The sequence below is a fragment of the Schistocerca gregaria genome, chromosome 3, assembly GCF_023897955.1.
Source record: "Schistocerca gregaria isolate iqSchGreg1 chromosome 3, iqSchGreg1.2, whole genome shotgun sequence".
In the NCBI taxonomy this organism is placed as follows: Eukaryota; Metazoa; Arthropoda; class Insecta; order Orthoptera; family Acrididae; genus Schistocerca; species Schistocerca gregaria.
In genome coordinates this window covers 839,821,753-839,847,578 of record NC_064922.1, presented here as the reverse complement: position 1 = coordinate 839,847,578, position 25,826 = coordinate 839,821,753, and the positions used below count along the sequence as shown (strand labels likewise).

The 25,826-nt window shown below is 39.8% G+C and overlaps 1 protein-coding gene across 2 annotated transcripts in view; it reads right to left on the bottom strand.

Moving 5' to 3' along the window:
* LOC126355210 (uncharacterized) overlaps positions 1-25,826 on the bottom strand; it is a 205,922-nt gene that overhangs the window by 29,221 nt on the left and 150,875 nt on the right. For both annotated transcript variants that reach the window (XM_050005457.1, XM_050005456.1), the window contains exon 3: positions 9,178-9,294. In XM_050005457.1, the coding sequence (XP_049861414.1) occupies positions 9,178-9,294 (117 nt within the window). The remainder of the gene's footprint in view (positions 1-9,177; positions 9,295-25,826) is intronic.

Sequence of the window (25,826 nt, the reverse complement as noted above, 5' to 3'; positions counted from 1 at the left end):
AGACAATTCAGTGCTTCCTAAGGCCTGGTGTGTGTGTGTGTGTGTGTGTGTGTGTGTGTGTGTGTGTCTCTCTCTCTCTCTCTTTCTTTCTCTCTCTCTCTCTCTCTCTCTCTCTCTCTCTATACAAAACTTGATATTCATTGCGAAGGCATGTGGAATGTTCTAGAAGGATGTACGTTGTCATAATTATCAGTGGATTGTTGTCATTGGTAAAATTATGTACATATACTTAATTAAGTAACTAATCAAGAAATTGAAGTAATAAGTCCCTAGAAATAAATAACTAGACTGCAGAGATGTTAGCATGAAAAATCAATTCTTCTTATTAACAAAATGGTAATCTAAAAATCCAATAACAAAAGAATACACTATCTTGAGAAACAGCTTAAAAGTTATTAGGAAGTGATGTATTTTCATTTGTTATTTATTTTTATGTCTTCCGGTGAAATTAATATTCTTTGTAATTACATTCCTAATTAACTCTCCAATTGTTTACATCTTACAGTTTTCCAATTTCCAGAATTTGTGACCTTATTTGTGCATTCTATGTATTTACCCAGATAAAGCATGAGCTCTGTACTACCATTACATGTTAGTACCCAAATCCAAACTGTAATTAATTATGTAACTAAAATAATATGAGAGACATTATTGTAATTAAAGTTCAGAATGATATTCTTATGGAAAAGTAAATATATTACTATAAAAAATCGTCATTCGATATTGTATTTTACACCTTATTTGGCTGAAACAACAGTTTCTTTACATTTTGTAAATTTTAATTGTAACATCAAAATTGTACAAAATTAACGAGGCTGCGATTTAGTTGTTAAGTTGTTGTTTTGTCAATCAGTTTCAAAATTACTTTTGGAAGTTAAAGAGATCAGTGAAGTCTGTCCATGCTTTGTTTACATGATGAGTGTGCAGTTCAGATGTCAATTAATGTGAATAAAGTTTGTGGAGCCTGAAAATTTCCCATTCACTCATCAATGGACTAGGCACAAGAAACTTAAGTAATATCCAACATGAATCATTACAAGAGAACAGTGACAATCTTATAAGAACAGCAGGAGAGAAATAATGAGATGGCTCTGGAAGAGGAATACTAGGATCTCATCTACACCTATACTCTGCAAGCCACCGTGAGGCACACGACAGGTGGTACGTTCCATTGTACCAGCTATTAGGGTTTCTTCCCACTTCATTCACATATGTAGCACACGAAGAATGACTGTTTGAATGCCTCTGTGCGTGCAGTAATTATTCAGATCTTACCCTTACAAACCCCATGTGAGCAATACACAGCAAGTTGTAGCATATTTCTAAAGTCATAATTTAAAGCCAGTTCTTAAAACTTTCTTAAGAGACTTTCTTGGGATAGTTTACATCTATCTTCAAGAGTCTTCCAGTTCAGTTCCATCAGTAGCTCTGTGACACTCTTCTGCAGATCAGACAGATTCGTGACCGTTTGTACTGTCCTCCTCTGTATATGTTCAGCATCCCATGTTAGTCCTAGTTGGTATGGGTCCTACACACTTGAGCAATATTCTAGAGGAAGAGGTGGTTAGAGTTTAATGTCCTGTCGACAATGAGATCATCAGAGAGAGAGGAGAAGCTCAGATTAGGTAAGGATGCTCAAGGTAATTGGCCATGCCCTTCCAAAGGAACCACCCGGCATTTGCCTGAAGTGCTATAAGGAAATCATGGAATACCTAAATCTGGATGGCTGGATGCATGTTTGAACCATCGTTTCCTGAACGTGAGTCCAGTGTGTTAACCACTGCACCGCCTCACTCGGTAATATTCTGGAACTGGTTGCATGAGTGATTTGTAACCAATCTCCTTTGTAGACTGACTGCACTTCCACAGTATTATACCAATGAACCTAAGTCTACCATCTGCTTTATCTACAACTGTGCCTATGTGGTCATTCCATTTCATAAACCTAAAAAGTGTTATACCCAAGCATTTGTAAGTGTTGGCCAGTTCCAACATTGATTCATTAATATTACAGGATATTACTTTTTTTTCATTTTGTGAAATGCACACTCTTACATTTCTGAGCATTTCTAACAGTGCCAACCTTTGCACCTGTTTGAAATCTTATTAAGACCTAACTGAATATTTATGCAGCTTCTTTCAGACAGTACTTCTTCATAGATAACTGCATCATCTACAAAAAGTCTGAGGTTAGAATTAATATAACTGCATCATCTACAAGAAGTCTGAGGTTAGAATTAATATTGTCTGCAAGGTCCTTAATATAGAACACGAACAGCAAGGATCACAACACACTTCCCTGGAGCACACCTGAAGTCCTACATCTGATGATGGACTCTGCATCCAAGATAACTTACTGTGTCCTTGCTACCAAAATGTCCGCAATCCAGTTACTTCACACCCCATATGATTATAGCTTTGACAATTAGCATAGATACGGTACTGATTCGAATGCTTTTCGGAAATCAAGAAATATAGCATCTACCTGATTGCCTTGATCCAAAGGTTTCAGTATGTCATGTGAGAAAAGTGCAAGTTGGGTTTCACATGATTGATGTTTTCGAAATTCATGCTAGTGGGCACTGAGGAGGTCACTGTTCAAGATACCATATTATGTTTGAGCTCGGATTATGTTCTAAGATTCTACAACAAATCTATGTCAAGGATATTGGATGGTAGTTTTGTGGATCAGTTCTACTACCCTTCATGTAGACGAGTGTGACCTGTGCTGTTTTCCAAGAACTAAGCACGGTTTTTTGTTCAAAGGATTGATGATAGATTGTAATTAGAAAAGAGGCTAACTCAGTAACAAATTCAGTATAGAATCTGATAGATATTCCATTGGGATACGAAGCTTTGCTCAGTTTTAATTATTTCACCTGTTTCTCAACACCACTGAAACTAATACTTACTTCATTCATCTTTTCTGTGGTACAAGGATTAAACTTGGGCAATTCTCCTGAGTTGAAAACAGAGGTAAACATTTGAGTTTTTGCTTTGCCACCCTCAGTTTCTGTTCCTGTCTCAGGCTCTAGGGACTGGACACTAACTTTGGTGCCACAAACAGTCGTTACATATGACCAGAATTTCTTTGGGTTTTGTTAAAGATCATTTGACAATATTGTGCTATGGTAGTCACACATTGCTCTCTTGACAGAGATATGCATTCATTCAGCAGCTCTCTCTCTACAGCCCAACACTTTGTTTTGCATCTATTATGCAGTGATCTCTTTTTATTAAGACGTTTCTTTACAGTGACTGTATAGCATGGTGAGTCCCTCCCATTATGAACTGTTCTACTGGTTACATATCCATCCAGTGCATGGTCAACTATTCTTTTAAACTGAGCAATAGTGCCTCCACAGGCTCCTGCTGCCATGTGATGAATATATCTTTCTACTCGTTTTAGTTGTCCTTTTACTTTGGTAATCATTGTTGCCACAACCATGTCATGGTCACTGATACCAGCTTCAGTGTGGACATCCTCAAAGAGGTCAGGTCTATTTGTTTCCATCAGATCCAATAATTTCATCATGAGTGTGGATCCTAACTATCTTTTCCAGGTAGTTTCCAGAGAAGACATTTAATAATGTTTCAAAGGATGTCTTATCACACCCACCACTAGCAACACTGTAATTTTCCCAGTGAACTGTTGGATGATTAAGGTCTCCACTGATGATTACAGTATGATTGGGGAACTAATGTATAAGTGAACTGAGATTTTCTCTGAAGTTTTCGGTTACATAAGAAGATGAGTAGGGTGAGTGATCAAAGGAATCAATTGTCATTTTATGCCCACACCTGGATACTGAGTCTTTCCCAAACAATCTCATATGCAGCTTCAATTTCTATCTCGGTGGATTTAAGTTTCTTGTATACTGTGACAAATACACCACCTCCATTTCCCATTTGCTTATCCTTTCAATATAAACTTAAATTTTCTCCAAAAATCTCACTGCTATCAATTTCAGGTTTCAAACAGTTTTTTATATCTAGTATTATGTGAGTTTCGTGGCTTTTCATGAGTGCTTCAGATTCTAGCACTTGTTGCTAATTGTTTGGAAGTTTACCATTTGGATTTTAATACTTTCACCTGTGGGAGGCATTTCTTTTGTTCTTAGACTCATATTTCTTGGTTTCCTACAGCTATCATTATCTGGCCTGGATGGAGAGTCACCTAATCTAAAAAAACCTTGTGTGCACCCATACATAGTCAGCTGCTACCTCAGTATGATGTAATTTCATTCACTCAATAATTCATCCAGTCACACATCCTGTTCTCACAATATGCTTTTCTATAATAAAAACTTTACTCCAGAAGAAAATAGTGTTTAATAAACAATAGTGGTTGAAAATATCCCAAATATGTTAACATAATGGCTTATTTGTCTCCAAGACTTACAGATTTCTTTAAATACTGCATTTACCTAACTTCGTGTGGTAAAAAGCCATAATATGAGGTTTCTTCCAGTTTTAAGTGTTATCTACAGTTGCATCCAAAAATTTAGAAGATTATGCCCTGCTTTCTACTTTGAAAATTATACAAAATTTATTATTAGCTGGTTATGCACTTCTGTTTACAAGCAACAGTAAGGCATTTCCTTTTTCAAAACAGGGGTTGGACCAGATGCCTATTCTCTGATAAAGCAAACTGAATCTCTTGCCAGATTGGGAGGCTGTGAAAGAGAGAGAAGCACTTTCTTAACGCTAAATGGGTGGTGAAAATTTAACATCAATTGGCGCTTTTTCAACTACACTCCTTGCACACTTTTACTTAGCTTACATTTATTTACAGAGTAGTGTGTGTGAATCCATGGTGTGACTAAATAATCTATTAGCCACATGAATTTGACCACTTCACTGTTTAGTAATAATGTAATGTAGGATGCGCTTTTCATTTTATTTTGAATTATTCACACAAAGATTAATTTAGTCTATCATGTTTTACAACATAATTTACCAGACAAAACAGTTTTTCTGAGATTTAGTATTTCTCTATATTATACATAAAATCTACAGCAGGAATTTCTTCCTAATAGAATATTTACACCTACCAACAACTGAATACCTGTAGTGAGCACTTTCTTTTCTTCTTCTTCTTCGTCTTTGAATTAGATAAGAAACTGTTATCACCTAGTTCATTTATTCCCTATTGCCAAAATTTAAGCACCATCAACATTCTTAACTTTTTATCCAAGAATATCCCATCAACAGTGTTGCCTTTTCCTCCAGTTCTCAGTTTCAGAATGTGTCATAGCAACTGATCTTTTCTGCTAGACAGATTGTACTACTACAAATTTCTTTTCTATCCACTTCTATTCAGTACCTCCTCATTAGTTATGTGATCTACCCATCTAATCTTCAGCAGTATTTTGTAGCACCACATTTCAAAAGCTTCTATTTGCTTTTTGTGTACACCGTTTATTGCCCATGTTTCACTTGCATACATGGCTACACTCCATACAAATACTTTCAGAAAAGATTTCCTGACATTTAAATATATACTCAATCAATAAATTTCTCTTCTTCAGAAATACATTTCTTGCCATTCCCAGTCTAGATTTTATATCCTCTCTACTTTGACCATCATCAGTTATTTTGCTACCCAAGTAGCAAAACTCATCTACTAATTTATGTGTCTCTTTTACTAAACTAATTCCCTCAGCATCAACTGATTTAATTTGACTACATTCCATTATCCTCATTTTGCTTTTGTTGATGTTCAACTTATATCCTCCTTTCAAGATCTTGTCCATTCTGTTCAGCTGCTCTTCCAAATCCTTTGCTGTGTCTGACAGAATTACAATGTCATAAACAAACCTCAAAGTTTTTATTTCTTCTCCCTGAACTTTAATTCCTACTCCAATTTTTCTTTTCTTTTCTTTAGTGCTTTCTCAGTTTACAGATTGAATAACATTGGGGTATGCTACAACCCTGTCTCAGTTCCTTCTCAACCACTACTTCTCTTTTATGCACCTCAACTCTTACAACTACCATCCAGTTTCTGTACAACTTGTAAATAGCCTTTCACTCCCTGCATTTTACCTCTGCCGCCTTTAGAATTTGAAAGAGTGTGTTTGTCTAGTCAACACTGTCATAAGTTTTCTCTAAGACTACAGATGCTATAAACAAAGACTTGCCTTTCCTTATTTATCTTCTATGAGAGGTTTTAGTGTCAGTATTGCCTCGTGTGTTCCTACATTTCTCCAGAATTTAAACTGATATTCCTTGAGGTCAGTTTCAACCAGTTTTTCCATTCTTCTGTAAAAAAAAATGCACGTTAGCATTTTGCACTCGTGATTTATTAAAATGTTAGTTCAGTAATTTTCACATCTGTCAGCACCTGCTTTATTTGGAACTGGAATTATTATATTCTTCTTGAAGTCTGAGGTTTGTTACCTGCCTCGTGCATCTTGCTCATTAGATGGAAGAGTTTTGCCATGGATGGCTCTACGAAGGCTATCAGTAGTCCTAACAGGACATTGTCTTCTCCAGGGACCTTGTTTCAACCTAGTACTTTGTCAAATTCTTCATGCAATATCACATCTCCCAGCTCATCTTCATTTATGTCCTCTTCAGTTTCCAAAATATTTCCCTCAAGTACATGTCCCTTACGTAGTCCCCCTATATACTCCTTCCAACTTCACGCTTTCTCTTCTGTACTGAGGACTGTTTTCCATCTGATCCCTTGATAGTCGTATAGCTTCTTCTCTTTTCAACAAAGGCCTCTTTAATTTTCCTGTAGGTGGTATCTTTCTTTCTTCTAGTGAAATATGCTTCTAAATCCTTACATTTGTCCTCTAGCCGTTCCTGCTCAGCCATTTTGGATCTCCTGTCAGTCTCATTTTTTTTTTAGACATTTGTACTCCATTTTGTCTGTTTCATTTACTGAATTTGTATATTTTCTACTTTCATAAATTAAATATCTCTTGTGTTACCCAAGGATTTCTACTAGTCCTTTCCTTTTTACCTACTCAATCCTCTGCTGCCTGCACTACTTCATCTCTCAAGGCTACATATTCTTCTTCTACTGTATTCCTTTCCTCTGTTCTTGTTAGCCATTCCCTGATGCTCCCACTGAAATTCTTGACAACCTGTCATTCTTTCAGTTTGTTCATGTCCCATCTCCTTAGATTCCTACCTTTTTTGCAGATTTTTTCAGTTTTAATCTACAGTTCATAATCAATAAATTGTTGTCAGACTCCACATCTGCCCCTGGAAATGCCCAATTTAAAATCTGGTTCCACAATTTCTGTCTTGCCATTATGTAATCAATCTGAAACCAACTGGTGTCTCCAGGTCTCTTCCATGTATACAACATTCTTTCATGATCCTTAAACCAAGTTTTAGTTGTGGTTAAATTATGTTCTGTGCAAAACTCTACCAGGTGGCTTCCTCTTTGATTCCTTACCCCCAGTCCACTTTCACCTACTATTTTCCCTTTTCTCACTTTTCCTACTATCGAATTCCAGTGCCCCATGACTATTAAATTTTTGCCTCCCTTAAGTATTTGAATAATTTCTTTTGTCTCATCATACATTTCTTCAATCTCTTCATCCTCTGCAGAGCTAGTTGGCATATAAACTTGGACTATTGTGGTGGGTGTGGGCTTCGTGTCCATCTTGGTTACAATATTGTATTCACTATGCTGTTGATAGTAGCTTATACAAGTTGTTATTGTTTAAATTCATTATTAAACCTACTCCTGCATGACCCTTATTTGGTTTTGTATTTCTAACCCTGTGTTCACCTGGTCAGAAGTCCTGTTCCTCCTGCCACCTAACTTTACTAAGTCCCACTATACCTAACTTTAACCTATCCATTTTTCCTTTTAAATTTCTAAACTAATTGCCTGATTAAGGGATCTGACATTCCACACTCTGCTCAATAGAATGCCAGTTTTATTTCTCGTGACTGGCCAGAGATCTGAAAAGGGCCTATTTTAGCTCTGGAATGTTTTGTCCAAGAAGATGCCATCATTTAACCATACAGCAGAGCTGCATGTCCCCAGGAAAAATTATGACTGTAGTTTCTCCTTGCTTTCAGCTGTTCACAATACCAGCACAGCAAAGCCGTCTTGGTTGATCTTACAAGGCCAGTCATCCATACTGTTGCTCCTGCTACTACCGAAAAGGCTGCTGCCCTTTTTCAGGAACCACATGTTTGTCTGGCCTCTCAACAGTCAGCCCTCTGTTGTGGCTGCACTTACGGTACAGCTATCTGTATTGCTGAGGTACACAAGCCTTCCCACCAGTAACAAGGTCCATGGTTCATGGAGGGGGAGGGGGGTTCTACATACAAAATAAAATAATAATTTCTATGTGAATGACATTAGTCACCAAGTTAATGCAAATGGCACTAAGAAAATAAAGTAAATATTGCCTTTCAAGCATTCATTGTGAAGCTTAGGCAAGATAAAAATGAACTGGTCTGTCTCTTTTTTCCTGCTGGATTAACTACTTAAAATGATTAAATCTAGTGTTTCTGTGTCATTTTTTTTCGCTGGTTAACTCTCTGCCTTATTTTCCCTAAAACTTTTCAGACTGAAAAGAAATTTATTTGTGTACTATATAATGATGATGACTTCCACAAGAAATATGTCAAAAGTTCAATAACACAAGATGTTTGCCATCATGCTTTTTTCTTATGTGTATTTAATGTAACAGAGATTTGTTTTGACTCACATGTTATGCAAATTCATGGTGTTAAACTTTAAAAAGAGCAAGTTTTGATGTAGCTGAAGTATAAACATGAGGAAACATAAAAGCTGCTATGCATCTACAGAACTAAAATTAAAGGGAATAAACCATGCAGAACAAGTTGTACATTTTCTGTAATTATTAGTTTATCAATTTTATGCGAATTCATATTTTATCAGACACAACTTCAGTAAATCTTGGAAGCAGCTAGCCTGGAAAAATTAGACTGAATATAAGTGAACACTGTAATGATCTGTACAATAAAATTATTAAAGAACATGCAGAAGATAGAAACTTTCTAAAGAACTTCTAGAGGTAAGTATCTCGAGTTTTTCCAGTACAGTAAATTGCGCAACAGAATCAATACTTAATAAAAATATCTTCAATATAACCATTTAATGAGGAACTTCACCAGTGGGTTAACCACTAATGCAGATAGAGACGTGATGAAGTCTACTTATAAATTTAATAAAATCACCTGTGACAACTGGAGCTTGCCCCAACAGAGCCTCCCTTTCTTCTTTGGGCATAGACTCTATGGTTTCCAGGTTTGAGCGGAGGTTGTCGAAGAACTGCTGCATGTTGCTTAGGACACCTGGAATTGTGCAGTTATTATTTTGATGCATCAAAAGGGAAATTCACACAAAAGAAAACTATAAATTACAAGACAGAACTGGTGGCCATCATTCATGTTCAGGATGTTTGCCTCTTCTTGTCCTCACAACAAGTGCATCACTCTTATCCTAGGATCTGAGTGACCTGCCCTTCTGTTTTAGACTTCTCAGACCACCTGCTCTCTTCTCCTGGAGGACAGAACTAGTAGCTCCGAAAGCCGAAAGCTAACACTATGTTGTGTACATTTATATATGTTTATTATCATCTAATATACACTTTGATTCATGAAGGTAACTTGTAGCTATCAATTCTGTCTCCTAATTTCATAGTTCTTACTTTATTTAAGATGAAAATGGCAAGGAAAACTATGGAAGAATGTAAATGTTTTAGGAGTAAAGAAGAGAAATAACCAAATAGTGAAGGTATGGATTCACTGACAGGCACCTAAAAAAGAATGAAAACTATTCTAGTTCTTGGAGCGCCTAAACACACACACCCACCACCTCTGCTACTGCATTGTGACAGCTGAACCCACAATGACTGCAGTTTGACAGGTAGACTGGGGTGAGGGGTTGTGTCAGGTAGGATGGGGAGAGGGAGAAAAGAGGCAGCAGGGAGGGTTGGGGAAAGGTGGCTTGGCTGGTAATTTGTAGGGAGCCAATAGCTGCATTGGTTGTGAAAGCAGGAGGGGAGAAGCAGGTACAAAGGACAGACATGTGATAATCGTTACTGAAGCTGATGAGTCCCATGGTGCATGATGATGATGATGATGATGATGATGATGCTGGTGATATGATAATGTAGCGAATGGGTTGGGAGGGCAGAGGACAGGGAGACTGTTGGGCAGGAGGTGTGGATATATTGAGTTAGCAGAGACTGAGCCCAGGATAATTACAGGAATGAAGGATGTGTTGCAAGAATAACTCTCCACTGCATATTTCAGTAAAGCTGGTGGTGGTAGGGGAGGGGAAGTAGGACACAGATGGCTCTGTTCGTGAAGCAGCCACTGAACTTGAGCATGTTGTGCTTAGCAGCATGTTCTGCTGCAGGTGGTCAACCCTGCCCTTGGCCACAGTTTGGTGGTGGCCATTCATTCTGGTGGATAGCTCATCACTCATTATCATCCTGGGCATGATCAACTGAACCATGTCATTTGCCATGGCTTTAACTATGTATCATTGTGCCCACAAATCAGGGACGTCCATCCCACCCTTTCTAAAGTGGTATTCCGCCACCCAGCCAGACCACCCTATGTCACTCCCATCCCGAACTGCTTGTCACAGGGGTCATATCCCTATGGAAGATATAGGTGAAAGACCTGTCCATTTCATCCATCCAGCATATCCCACTCTAGTCCTGTCACAGACTTATCCTATCCCACCAGAGGCATGGCCACCTGTGAGGGCAGCCATGTCATATACCAAATCTGCTGAAATTTCTGCTCGGCATTTTGTGTGGGTATGACCACAGCCCACTGCCCACTGGAATGAATGACCACCACCAAACTGTGGCCAAAAGCAGAATTGACCACCCAGTGACAGAATATGCTACTAAGCACAATATGTTTAAGTTCGAAAGCTCCTTCACAACCTGTGCTAGCTGGAACCTCCCCCATCAACATCAGCTTTTCTGAACGACTTAAATGGGAGTTATCCTCGTAACACATCCTCCACATCCATAATCTTCCTGGACTTAACCTTCAATAAGCTACTGCACACACACCCTCTGCCAAACAGTCCCCTCTTTCTTCACCCTCCAAATCCACTCTTCCACATAATCTTCATCATATGCCACACTAACTCACCGACTTTGGTGCCAGTGTGTTGCATTCCTATCCCATGCACCTGCTGCCTCTGCTTCCTGTATTCACATTCTGTATGCCTGCTGCTTCCCTCTGAACTGCCAATCACCGTTCCCTAATTGTCACTTCTGCCTCTTTTCTCCTTCTATCCACCCCTCACACAATCTCTCATCCCAGCCTTCTTGCCAAAATGGAGTCATAACATATTGAGATAGTGCCATGCAGCTGTGCATGTGCATGTGCATGTGTGTGTGTTTGAGTGTGTGTGTGTATGTATGTGTGTGTGTGTGTGTGTGTGTGTGTGTGTGTGTGTGTGTGTGTGTGTGTGTGTTGTTTAGCTTGTGAGAGGATTTGTCTAAAAGCTAGAAAAGTTGTCATTCTTTTTTATGCACCTGTCAATAAATGAATGCCTCTACTGTTCGATCAGTTGTCTTCTTTACTTCTTAATTATTTATTTAAGATGATGAAATTGTAGTGCCTTATGATGGTAATGTGTCAATATTCCTAATGACTGAATAAGAAAGAAATCAGATTAAAACACAAATTAATATCCGATGTGCCAATGACAGAAACACACAACAGTAGGAAAATGTTTCTTGATTAGGAAGAGGAGAGAATGGTTGGAGAAGATTGGAAAGGAGGGACAGATCAGGTTGAGGGGAACTCACCTGTTGTGATGCTGAGAGGAGAGAAAGATGAAGATGTCAGAGCCTCTCACCAAATTAATAGTTTACAACAAGTGAAAACTCTTAGAATTCCATTTGCTTCTAAACTTGATTTTATGATTGTGTACAAACATTTTGGAGAGTGCTCTATGATACTGCAAGGTTGCTACTATTATTGCAGAATAACTGTTTTTTTATCAAATGTTATTGCTGTATCCATGTTAACCTTAAGCAAGCAATAGTATATTAGTGTCTAAAAGTTAGTCCCAAAGCTGATATAAGAAAATTGTATCTGAACAAGATGTTCCAAGATTTCCAGAATCTGTTAACTTAACTCAACAATTGGCAAACAACAGTTTCCATAACTACGAGTGTAGAAAGCCATGAAACCAAAACACTAGTGAAGCCTGACAGTGTCGGGTTGAAGACAGCAGCCCTAAGGTAATTTATGAGATGAACAATGTTTAATTGTAAAAATTGTAATGCCTAGACCACATTTTCCTCTTCTTCCTCTTTTTCCTTAAACAATTAAAGCACAATGACTAGTTTCAGTTGCTTTCTACAACCTTCTTCATATTGTCCAAGCCATTAAAAAGCTGTGGCTATGAAGTAAAAACTATCACCTTTAGCTGTTGTCATGCAATTACATGCATTCAAACTGTGGACCAACAAGGCTTTGACATTATGTAGTTATAAACATTATCATGAGTGAACCAGTTTGTAAACTATAATCTCGCGAGATGACAGTAATAAGGAAGGTGAATTGCCAGTTGCATTAGTACAATTTGCGTCAAAGTTGTATTATATGCTTTGTACAGTCGGTATTGCAGTGAGAACAGTGTATGCAATGATTTTAAGAATTGTCAGCTGTTCCACAGCCTGGCTTACACAGGAGTGACATAGCTCAGTATATAAAATAATCATCTTTATGAAATTTGCACAGGTTGAAGAACAAAAATGAAACACCAGAGGAAAAACCAGCCTGGCAGTTAACTAGTTACTTCTGATGAGTCATGGCAGGCTGGTTGGGACTTTTGGCATTTCATTTTTATTCTTCAACTTTTGCAAATTTTATAAAGACTACTCTTTTATATTCCAAGCTGTGCCACTCCTTGTAAGTCAGGCAGTGGAACTGCTGACAATTCTTAAAACCATTGCACACACTCTTCTCACTGTAATACCAACTGTACAGTTGCAAATAATACTGTTTTGATCCATTTTTTATTTCCTAATGCAACTAGCAATTAGCCTTCCTTATTACTGTCAACTTGCAAGATTACAGTTAGGAAAAATCAAAAAATTATTACAAAACAAACTCACATTCTGCCCTGTCAAACAGAGAACCACTGCGAAGGAAACTAGAATATGTAACAATACCACAGAAGGAAAGTTGCTACTCACCACATAGCGGAGTGCTGAGTCGCGTTAGGCACAATAAAAAGATTCACGTAATTAAAGCTTTCAGCTATTAAGGCCTTTATCAGCAGTATACACACACACACACACACACACACACACACACACACACACACATAAACACAACCTTGCACACAACGTCTGCTGTCTCAGAGAGCTGAGTGTGGTCTCAGCTCTCTGAGACAGCAGACGTGTGTTCAAGTTGTGTTTATTGTGTTTATGTGTGTGTGTGTGTGTGTGTGTGTGTGTGTGTGTGTGTGTGTGTGTGTGTGTGTGTGCGTGTGTGTGTCTACTGCTGACAAAAGCCTTAATGACCAAAAGCTTTAATTGTGTGAATCTTTATATTGTGCCTATTGCGACTCAGCATCTCTGTTATATGGTGAGTAGCAACTTTCCTTCTGTGGTATTGTTACATTCCATCCTGGATTTTCCATTGTTTGATAAACTAGAGCATGTAATGCATATAGATTAAAAGTTATATTGACTAGTAGAAAGTGATTCCAGAGGAATTTGTCATGGAATCCCAGAACTATTTTATCATTTACTATAAAAATAACATGAGCTTATGCCCCCCTTTCCCTAGCTTAGATCCTGACCTTATTCTTGGAGCTGTCTTCAACTCACTAATGTGTAGGACCAGGACTAGTTTGGACAATACACACTTGTTGCTTGTATTGAAACATCTTAGAAACATATAAAAGAAATGCATGTCCAAATGATATGAAATAAAGAGAGCTCTCAATCCACACCAATTCTGTCCCAGTGGAGTGCACGGAAGTGGGTTCTTTCTTTGCAAGGTTCTGTATTTTGCCTGTAAACCCATGAAAACCTAATCCTGCCTATGATAACTTCCTGGTCTCATCAGTCAATGAAATCAATGTGTTGTCTACTTTAGAAATCATTGTTGTTGTTGTGGTCTTCAGTCCAGAGACTGGTTTGATGCAGCTCTCCATGCTACTCTATCCTGTGCAAGCTTCTTCATCTCCCAGTACTTACTGCAACCTACATCCTTCTGAATCTGATTAGTGTATTCATCTCTTGGGCTCCCTCTACAACTTTTACTCTCCACACTGCCCTCCAATACTGAATTGGTGATCCCTTGATGCCTCAGAACACGTGCTACCAACTGAGATCATATACATCACAATAGAAACCAGAGCTACATGCAAGAGTGTATCCAGGCCCTGAAGGGGAAGACTGGAGGGCAGGTTGTAGGGGAGGGGGAGGGGGGGGGGTTGAGTGATGACTCATGTTAGTTTTGTGGTCAATGACAAGAAACAGTTTTGAGATTTCATGAGAAATCAGTGTAGGTATACTTACTGCTAGTCAGTAGCCATTACATGATCTGACTTTGATGCTAGATTAACATGTTTCTCTTTTTTTTTGGGGGGGGGGGGGGGGGGTAAGTGAGGGAGAAGGGTTCAGCTTATGTGTCCCTGCCTCTTGGTGGGGTGAGTGCAAGTTGGCTACATATCTCTGTTAGTCTGTTCACTCACAAAACCACAATGTGTTCTATCTGCACACTTGGAAATGTTGCACTGAATTCTGTATCACCAAATTCTCAAAGCCATACATTCCCCCTCACTCACCAATCAATTTTCTGCAAGACATAAAATTATTAAATTCCTCTCTCTCCTCCACCACAAGGACCCATCCAAGTATCCTATAACTCTGATGCACCTGCAACTCTGGCACTTATCAGTGTTTGTATCTATCATCACAATATACCTCCACACTTCCTTTGTTTTCTTCAATGAAACTTAATGCACTCCCACTTCCAGAAAGCAGTATCATTCCTGGCATCTGTCTACCTTGCACATCTTGCTCATCCATTCTTCTTCTGCCGCATCCGAATTTCTCATCTGCCCCTTCTTTCCCTCCCCTATAACTATGGCTCAGGATCCCTACTTGAATTCCCCATCTTGGGATGGTTTATAGTTGTGTGTGGCATGTAGCACTGGCAAAGTGGAGTACCCTTACTCAGTAATATGGAATTGGTAGGTTTTAGTAGTTTTGTATTGCTCCTTATCAGGAGGAGTCGGAAATCATATTACTTTGCCCCACATACAACTCGCATATTGACCGTGAGGAGAAAATTCGAGAAATTAGAGCCAATACAGTGGCTTACCGACAATCATTCTTCCCATGCACTGTTTGCAAGTGGAACAGGGTTGGAGGGATCAGATAGTGGTGCCGAAAGTACCCTCTGCCACACACTGTTAGGTGACTTGTGTAGCATGATGTAGATGTACATGGGACATGGACCATGAAACCAGCGGCAAGAGCCGAATTGATGCCTTCAAGATGATGTGTTGGTGGAAAATGTCACATGTATCATGGATAGAAAGACAAACAAATGCTTCCATTATAGAAGAACTTAGCATCACAAGTAGTTTACCTTCCAGTTTCAACCAAAGATACTTCCAGTTCCTTGGGCACATTTTGAGAAGAGAAGGGGATAATTTGGGGAAAAAAATCTCTCAAGGCAAAATCAAAGGCAAGAAGACCATGGGCAAGAACAGCAGGCAGATTGATGGATCATGTGAACAAGATTACCAGCCTACCACTTCACATTATATTAAGAATAACTGAAGATCTCCATGGATGGAGACGTCTAGTGGAAGATTCAGTTACTTTAAAAATGAATGAACAAATGAGGCCAGGATATCCAGCAATGAGTTAACTGAATATTGATTATGATTTTACATTTGTATGAAAAAAATAGAAAGTAAGATTTTTTTCACTAATTTAAACACTGATAAAATTTATGCGCCTTGGACCATCATCTTAGCAACATAGTCAATGTTACTCAGGCTACTAGAAAAACCTGTCACAGTCGACTCTTATTAGTTTCATTTACATAGCAAGGAAAAACCAAGATACTGGAGTACATTTTTTTGACGCTGTGCATTCACTGAAACTGGTTAAGTCAGGCAGGCCATCCAGACTCCATACTAGAAGCAAGCACCACAAAAATTAATTTTTTTTTTAAATTTTTAGATACTGTTGCACGGGTGCCCTAATAATCGCGGAAAGTGAAGATGATTATTTTGTCTGGGTGTCCTAGGCGAAGTTTATCAGTGGACAGGTGATTTGAATTAAGTCAGCATTCATCTCCCACAAACCTACACTACCTCGCGGGAAACTCTCAACGACACGCGGTCAAATGCGTAACCCAGACGGAGAGCATGGGCCGTTGACGAGCTGCTTCAGGTAGGCCCCTGTTGGAATTCGCCTCGCGGATCAATAATATCAAAAGATGTTTGGAGTGACACGTACTCTGTTTCTTTAGCACATTCGTTACATCTCGTAATTATCTCAGCGAACCGCGATATGTCGTTAGACTGTCCTTGCTGGCTTTTACTTTTTCTCTCTGGTGATAATCAAGAGTCTTGACTATGTGATAACGGTGTAAATAGAAAGCGAATTAGTTCTGTGGTTCGAAAGACACTGATCTCTTGTTATCTTTTGTGTTTCTGATGGGCGATACTGTGGAATGTGTAATTTCAACAACAGTTGCGCACATTTATCAAAACGAAATCCTTGTTATTGCATGGTTTCGTGCTGGACGTTTCCAGGCACGTAACTAATCACCGTAGTTAATTACTGATCAATAATTCAATTATAGCTTAATATAAGTTATCGAGAGCAAACAAATTTAACTTACGTCAAAATTACTATTGCCCTCTCCCGAGACGTTTTATTGTGGTGGCTATATTTTTAGTTTTATGCTTCTGTATTTCGTAACTCGCCGATCCAATGCTATACGCGCCGCTTTACAGCGGAGAGAATGTTTCAGATCAATTTTCTTCCTAGTATGGCAGTGTATTTGTGGATATCAATATCACTCCCTAGCTGTGAGGCTATAGTTATTATTTCCAGCTACTTAAATAGATATCGTTAAGGTGTGTGTGTGTGTGTGTGTGTGTTATCACGCACGGACCTACTCCAGTTCTACGCAAGGCTAATTTCTTTGTTTGATATCTGCTAGATACTATGTGCCGTATCATTAAATACCTGAACTACACTCACTGTGTAACATCGGAAACATACAAAGAAACAAATTTCCAGGTAAGTGCAAATAATGAATATAGTGCCAAAAGGAGAAATTAGAGCATACATGTTTCAGCACTGTACACCTACTTATATTTACTACATACAGCACGCTTTAGCCAATTGACTACAGTTTTTGAAAACATGCACTATGTGAATAATTAAATAATAATACGTACAAAGCAGACTAAATGACAGAGAAATGATCGTCACTCACCAAACAACTATGGCAACTGTAGAGAAACATTTGCCTGCAATCGTGCAAGATTTGCTTGAATCAAGAGACTGCACCGAACAGACTGGACAGTGAAGTAAATCATTGAAATATCGAGACAAAAATTTGCTTGGGTACGAAAAATCACGTAACATTACAAGATCTCCTTTATTGTTTCACAAGAAAAAGGTCATCATGTCACATTTGTTACCGCCATAAGATATTAATTTGTCCAACAATGATAGTTTTTTCTGCGACTGTTCAGATTTAGTTGTACCTGAAATGAAAACTGTCGTGACGGCGTATAAAGGATTAATCCTGCCAACGAAGTCAAAAGTAAGTAGTTAATGTAGTAGACACATGATTCTTAACATCTGGTTTCCTAATAAATTAACTTAGATCAGAAAATGTCCTGATTCAGTAATAAATATCACCAGTTAATTTCGTTCGTCTATATATCACAGGTAGAATAATGAAAACTCCACCATGAGCTGGAACAAGATTGTTAAGTTGGTATTACTGAATTACGATTGCTCGACTTACTTTCTCTCGCTTTCTCTCAATAACGATATTTTCATTTTATGTAGATCATTTAGAATTCTTGTCTGCAGTAGACTTGCACATTACATGAAATAATTGAAAAACTTTTCGAGTAGGGCAAATTAATGTGATGCCTTCAGTTGAAGCATCTGTTCTGTGGGAATTAAAACTATAACGAACTTCATAAGTCCATTCAGTGCAGCCAGAGGACAGCTAAGCGAGGCGATTCTCGTAGAGAAACATCGGAATAAGACAGCGCAACCGACACAAAAGCTCAGTTGACATACGGGAGAATACATAAATAATCCTACTGGATCTTGTTATGGCCAATACTTATGACGTTAAAAAGCTTTTAGCACATAAGAAGAACATGACGAGATTGGTGTTGCATGAAGTTCAAATGAAGGACTACGAAAGTGGTGCGGCCGCCTTGCTTGTAATAATATGACAGTCTTAGACGAAGAGATGAATACACTAAGCAGATTCAGAAGGATGTAGGCTGCAGTAGATACTGGGATATGAAGAAGCTTGCACAGGATAGAGTAGCATGGAGAGCTGCATCAAACCAGTCTCAGGACTGAAGACCACAACAACATGTGCAAAGAACAATGAGACCAATTAAGTCTATTGACTGCTTGCTATTACTGTTAAATGTCCTGTTCGTAAAGAATAAAAGGGTAAAGCACTTAACTTACGACACGAGGGGTGATTTACGGGGGTCAATAATAAGTAAGGAACAACAAAGTGTTGGGTTGGTAGTTTTAAAGAGCTATTTCAATGGAAAAATGAAAGAAACGGGTTGAGCTGAATAATGCTTCTGATAATCCGGTCAGAACGGGCGGGCAAACTTAGCCAAATTCTTGCGTATGAGCCCAGTACTGGAACGACTGAAGCTTGGAACCTGCGTAACTGAGCTCGGGATTAATGCGAGTGGCAAACATCGTAATGGCATCTGGCAGTGTAAAAGGCAGATATAGTAAAACGATAAGGTAGCAAAGTTCTAGCTTCCCCCAATACACTAGCCCGCATCTCGTGATCGTGCGGTAGCGTTCTCGCTTCCCACGCCCGGGTTCCCGGGTTCGATTTCCGGCGGGGTCAGGGATTTTCTCTGCCTCGTGATGGCTGGGTGTTGTGTGATGTCCTTAGGTTAGTTAGGTTTAAGTAGTTCTAAGTTCTAGGGGACTGATGACCATAGATGGTAAGTCCCATTGTGCTCAGAGCCATTTTGAACTCAATACACTACCGAACTTCTAGCTTGCTCGTGTGTTGGGGGAAGAGACAACCAAACCTATTTGACTTTGATCAGCAGACTCAAAGTAAATAATCGGAAGGCCTTACTTGTAAGAAATTAAAGCACCTAGAGATCTGTGAGGCCGGCATGAATTTCGGTGTCTTCTCTGTTGTTGGATGGCGAACAGAGCAGGAAAGACGTGGAAGAACGAGATGGAAACAAGGAACACAACCATCGTGACTTTACAAAGCTGAGGGCGTGCATCCCTTACGAACGTTTGATTATCTGTACATGTGAACTTAAAGCAAGGAAACTGTAACAGGTTTATAAAGAGAATTAGCCCTTTCTAGCTACAATAAATTGAGACAAATAAGTGATCATTGTTAACCACTTATCAGCCAGTTACAACGGTATGGGTTTTGCTAGCCTGCCAGGACAAGGAAAGTTTCAGTGATCTCCATTCAGAACATATTCATGCACGAACGAGGAAGTGATGTGCCCCTCTCTGTCGGTGATTCGTATTAACTGTGTGCGTTATTATTTCAGTTCCTATTAGTGCGCAGGCTTCCTCAGCGAGTCGATTTGGGCTTCAGACCACCTCATTCTGTGAACTGCACTACCTGACCAAAAAAGTGAAAGCTATGGTCGGATGCCAGTGTAATTTCATACCCTTGCACAATATAACATCGTTGCCTGCCATACGAGAGCAAGTAATGGACTCACTGCAACATTCTGAGTCATCTCGCACCACTGGATGGAGACCAGCAACTGCGGAAATAGGGAATTACCATCCCATGTGTCGGCTGCCGTTATCGCTACAACACGAATGATTACGTCTGGAGTGGGCCGAGACGGAGAAGCATGGGCTGCTATTAAATGGCGTAGAATTGTGTTCGGCAATGAATTGCTGTTCCGCACTACTCCAGATGACAACTGTCAGCGAGTATGGCGGTGACGCTAGGAGAAACACCATTCTTCCATTGTTTAGGAGGGACACAGCATTGTTACTTCTGGCGTCTCGGTGTAGGTAGCCACCGAGTCAGGGCTGGCAGAGACCGAAGGAGTGTTGACGGCCCAGCGGTATTCACAGACATTTCTGCACTCTCATGTGCTACCTCTCATGCGGCTGTACGTAATGCCATTTTTCAACAGGACAATGCTCGTCCACATGTGGTACGTGTCTCTATGAACTGTCGCGTCATGGTGAAGTAATTCCGTGGCTAGCAAGATCCCAGATCTGTCAATGACTTTTTTTCGAGTCATCAGTCTTCTAACTGGCTTGATACGGCCCAACACGAATTCTCCTGTGCCAACCTCTTCATCTCAGTGTAGCACTTGCACCCTACGCCCTCAATTATTTGCTGGATGTATTCCAATCTTTGTCTTCCTCTATAGTTTTCGTCCTCTACAGTTCCCTCTAGTACCATGGAGGTTATTATCTGATGCCATAACACATGTCCTATCATCCTGCCCTTTCTTCTTGTCAGCGTTTCCCATACGTTCCTTTCTTAATCGATTCTGCGAAGAACCTCTTCACTCCTTATCTTATCAGTCCACCTAATTTTCAACATTCTCCTGCAACACCGCATCTCAAACCCTTCGATTCTCTTCTGTCCCGATTTTCCCACTGTTCTTTATCCTCTACGATACAGTGTTGTGCTCCGAACACATGTTCTCCGACATTCTTCTTCAAATTAAGGCCTATGTTTGATAACAGTAGACTTCCCTTGGGCAGGAATGCCCTTTTGCCTTTACTAATCTGTTTTTATGTCCTCCTTGTTTCGTTCGACATGGGTTATTTTGCTTCCAAGGTAGCAGAATTCCTTAACTCGTCTACTTCATTAAAACCAATTTCGATCTTAAGTTTTTCTCTGTTCTCATTTCTGCTAATTTCCATTACTTTGACCTTTTCCGGTTCACTGTCAATCCATATTCTGTACTCACTACACTGTTCATCCCATTCAATAGACCCTATAATTCTTCTTCACCTTCACTGAGGAAAGCAACTTCATCAACGAAACTTAACATTGATACCTTTCCACCCTGAATTTTAATCCCATCCTTGAACCTTTCCTTTATTTCCCTCATTGCTTTTTCCACGTGTAGATTGAGCAGTAAGGGCGAAAAGCTGCATCCCAGTCTTGTACGCTTTTTAATCTGAGCACTTCATTCTTGGTCATCCAGTCTTAAGGTTTCTTCTTGGTTCTGGTATATAATCTATATTACCCGTCCTTCCCTATAGATTACATCAATTTTTCTCAGAATTTCGAACACATTGCTCCATTTTACATTATCCAACGGTTTTCATAGCTTGACAAATCCCATGAGCGTGTTTTAATTTTTCTCCCCGTCTTACTTCCGTTATCGAACTCAATCGTCAGAACTATCTTTGTGATGACTTCACCTTTCCCAAAGTCAAACTGATCGTCATCTATCAGACCTTCAATTTTCTTTTCCATTCTCCCCCATATTTTTCTTGTTAGCAGCTTGGATGCATCAACTGTTAAGCTGATCGAGCTATAGTCCTTGCATCTACCTGCCCTTTCTATTTTGGAATTATGTGGATGATACTTACCCGAAAGTTTGATGGTGCGTCGCCCGTTTCATACATTCCACAGACCAACTTGAATAGTCGTTTGGCGTCCACTTCCCCCGACACCCTTTCTGTCTTATATGATCTTAAGTCTTCCAGAGCTCTTTTAAATTCTGACTAGTGCTGGATCACCTATGTCTTCCATTTTGACCCCAATTTCTTCTTCTATCAAGTCGTCAGACATGTCTTTCCCTCATAGAGGCCTTCAATGTTCTCTTTCCATCCATCCACTCTCTCTTATGCGTCTAACAGCGGAATTTCCATTGCATTTTAATGTTTTCAAGATTGTCCCCCCCCCACCCCCCCCCCCCCACCCCCACCCCCATGAACCATGGACCTTGCCGTTGGTAGGGAGGCTTGCGTGCCTCAGCGATACAAATAGTCGTACCATAGGTGCAACCACAAAGGAGGGGTATCTGTTGAGAGGCCAGACAAACGTGTGATTCCTGAAGAGGGGCAGCAGCCTTTTCAGTAGTTGCAGGGGCAACAGTCTGGATGATTGACTGACCTGGCCTTGTAACATTAACCAAAACGGCCTTGCTGTGCTGGTACTGCGAACGACTGAAAGCAAGGGGAAACTACAGTCGTAATTTTTCCCGAGGGCATGCAGCTTTACTGTATGATTAAATGATGATGGCGTCCTCTTGGGTAAAATATTCCGGAGGTAAAATAGTCCCCCATTCGGATCTCCGGGCGGGGGCTACTCAAGAGGACTTCGTTATCAGGAGAAAGAAAACTGGCGTTCTACGGATCGGAGCGTGGAATGTCAGATCCCTTAATCGGGCAAGTAGATTAGACAATTTAAAAAGGGAAATGGATAGGTTAAAGTTAGATATAGTGGGAATTAGTGAAGTTCGGTGGCAGGAGGAACAAGACTTCTGGTCAGGTGAATACAGGGTTATAAATACAAAATCAAATAGGGGTAATGCAGGAGTAGGTTTAATAATGAATAAAAAAATAGGAGTGAGGGTAAACGCCTACAAACAACGTAGTGAACGCATTATTGTGGCCAAGATGGACACAAAGCCCATGCCTACTGCAGTAGTACAAGTTTATATGCCAACTAGCTCTGCAGATGATGAAGAAATTGATGAAATGTTTGATGAGATAAAAGAAATTATTCAGGTAGTGTAGGGACACGAAAATTTAATAGTCATGGGTGACTGGAATTCGAAAGTAGGAAAAGGGAGATAAGGAAACATAGTAGATGGATATGGTTTGGGGGGAAGAAATGAAAGAGGAAGCCGTCTGGTAGAATTTTGCACAGAGCATAACTTAATCATAGCTAACACTTGGTTCAAGAATCATAAAAGAAGGTTGTATACATGGAAGAATCCTGGAGATACTTGAAGGTATCAGATAGATTATATAATGGTAAGACAGAGATTTAGGAACCAGGTTTTAAATTATAAGACATTTCCAGGGGCAGATGTGGACTCTGACCACAATCTATTGGTTATGAGCTGTAGATCAAAACTGAAGAAACTACAAAAAGGTGCTAATTTAAGGAGATGGGACCTGGATAAACTGACTAAACCAGAGGTTAAACAGAGTTTCAGGGAGAGCATAAGGAAACAATTGACAGGAATGGGGGAAAGAAATACAGTAGAAGAAGAATGGGTAGCTCTGAGGGATGAAGTAGTGAAGGCAGCAGAGGATCAAGTAGGTAAAAAGACGAGGGCTAGTAGAGATCCTTGGGTAACAGAAGAAATATTGAATTTAATTGATGAAAGGAGAAAGCATAAAAATGCAGTAAATGAAACAGGCAAAAAGGAATACAAACGTCTCAAAAATGACATCGACAGGAAGTGCAAAATGGCTAAGCAGGCATGGCTAGATGACAAATGTAAGGATGTAGAGGCTTATCTAACTAAGGGTAAGATAGATACTGCCTACAGGAAAATTAAAGAGACCTTTGGAGAGAAGAGAACAACTTGTATGAGTATCAAGAACTCAGATGGAAACCCAGTTCTAAGCAAAGAAGGGAAGACAGGAAGGTGGAAGGAGTATATACTTGAGGACAATATTATGGAAATGGAAGAGGATGTAGATGAAAACGAAATGGGAGATAAGATACTGCGTGAAGAGTTTAACAGAGCACTGAAAGACCTGAGTCGAAACAAGGCCCCGGAGTAGACAACATTCCATTAGAACTACTGACGGCCTTGGGAGAGCCAGTCATGACAAAACTCTACCATCTGGTGAGCAAGATGTATGAGACAGGCGAAATACCCTCAGACTTCAAGAAGAATATAATAATTCCAATCCCAAAGAGAGCAGGTGTTGAGAGATGTGAAAATTACCGAACTATCAGTTTAATAAGTCACGGCTGCAAAATACTAACGCGAATTCTTTGCAGACAAATGGAAAAACGTAGAAGCCGACCTCGGGGAAGATCAGTTTGGATTCCGCAGAAATATCGGAGCACGTGAGGCAATAGTGACCCTACGACTTATCTTAGAAAATAGATTAAGGAAAGGCAAACCTACGTTTCTAGCATTTGTAGACTTAGAGAAAGCTTTTGACAGTGTTGACTGGAATACTCTCTTTCAAATTCTGAAAGTGGCAGGTGTAAAATACAGGGAGCAAAAGGCTATTTACAATTTGTACAGAAGCCAGATGGCAGTTATAAGACTCGAGGGACATGAAAGGGAAGCAGTGGTTGGGAAGGGAGTGAGACAGGGTTGTAGCCTCTCCCCGATGTTATTCAATCTTTATATTGAGCAAGCTGTGAAGGAAACAAAAGAAAAATTCGGAGTAGGCATTAAAATCCATGGAGAAGAAATAAAAACTTTGAGGTTTGCCGATGACATTGTAATTCTGTCAGAGACAGCAAAGGACTTGGAAGAGCAGTTCAACGGCATGGATAGTGTCTTGAAAGGAGGATATAAGATGAACATCAACAAAACCAAAACAAATATAATGGAATGTAGTCAAATTAAATCGGGTGATGCTGAGGGAATTAGATTAGGAAACGAGACACTTAAAATAGTAAAGGAGTTTTGCTATTTTGTGAGCAAAATAACTGATGATGGTCGAAGTAGAGAGGATATAAAATGTAGACTGGCAATGACAAGGAAAGCGTTTCTGAAGAAGAGAAATTTGTTAACATCGAATATAGATTTATGTATCAGGAAGTCGTTTCTGAAAGTATTTGTTTGGAGTGTAGCCATGTATGGAAGTGAAACATGGGCGATAAGTAGTTTGGACAAGAAGAGAATAGAAGCTTTCGAAATGTGGTGCTACAGAAGAATGCTGAAGATTAGATGGGTAGATCATATAACTAACGAGGAGGCATTGAATAGAATTGGGGAGAAGAGGAGTTTGTGGCACAACTTGACATAAAGAAGGACCGGTTGGTAGGACATGTTTTGAGGCCTCAAGGGATCACAAATTTAGCATTGGAGGGCAGCGTGGAGGGTAAAAACAGTAGAGTGAGAGCAAGACATGAATACACTAAGCAGATTCAGAAGGGTGTAGGTTGCAGTAAGCACTGGGAGATGACGAAGCTTGCGCAGGATAGAGTAGCATGGAGAGCTGCATCAAACCAGTCTCTGGACTGAAGACCTCAACAACAACAAGAAGATTGTTTTGACTTCTCTATATGCTGATTCAGTCCTTCAGGAGATCATTTCTTTGTGACTTCGTTGGCTTTCCCGGTGTAATAAGTCATGGAGGTCCCTTCGGGTTTGCTGCCAGATCCTAAAATCAACTTGACTCGATACTTCGGCGATCCAACTTCAGGAGAATGCTACTTTTGCTGATGAGTCCCGCTGAGAACTGACGCCAGGCTGCAGATCGACGTCCTATATAGGCCACCGTTCAGTACACGGGGCATGCGCCACCCATCACGGTTGTTGTCTCCAAGACTGGGAGGTGGCGCCGCCCTTAGCAGAACACTGGCGGCAACGATATATCGCACTCAGAGTCGCGCCGAAGAACGTTCAATTTTGATGCGGGATAGTACAGGATACCATTTCCTGCTAAGAGGAAACCCAT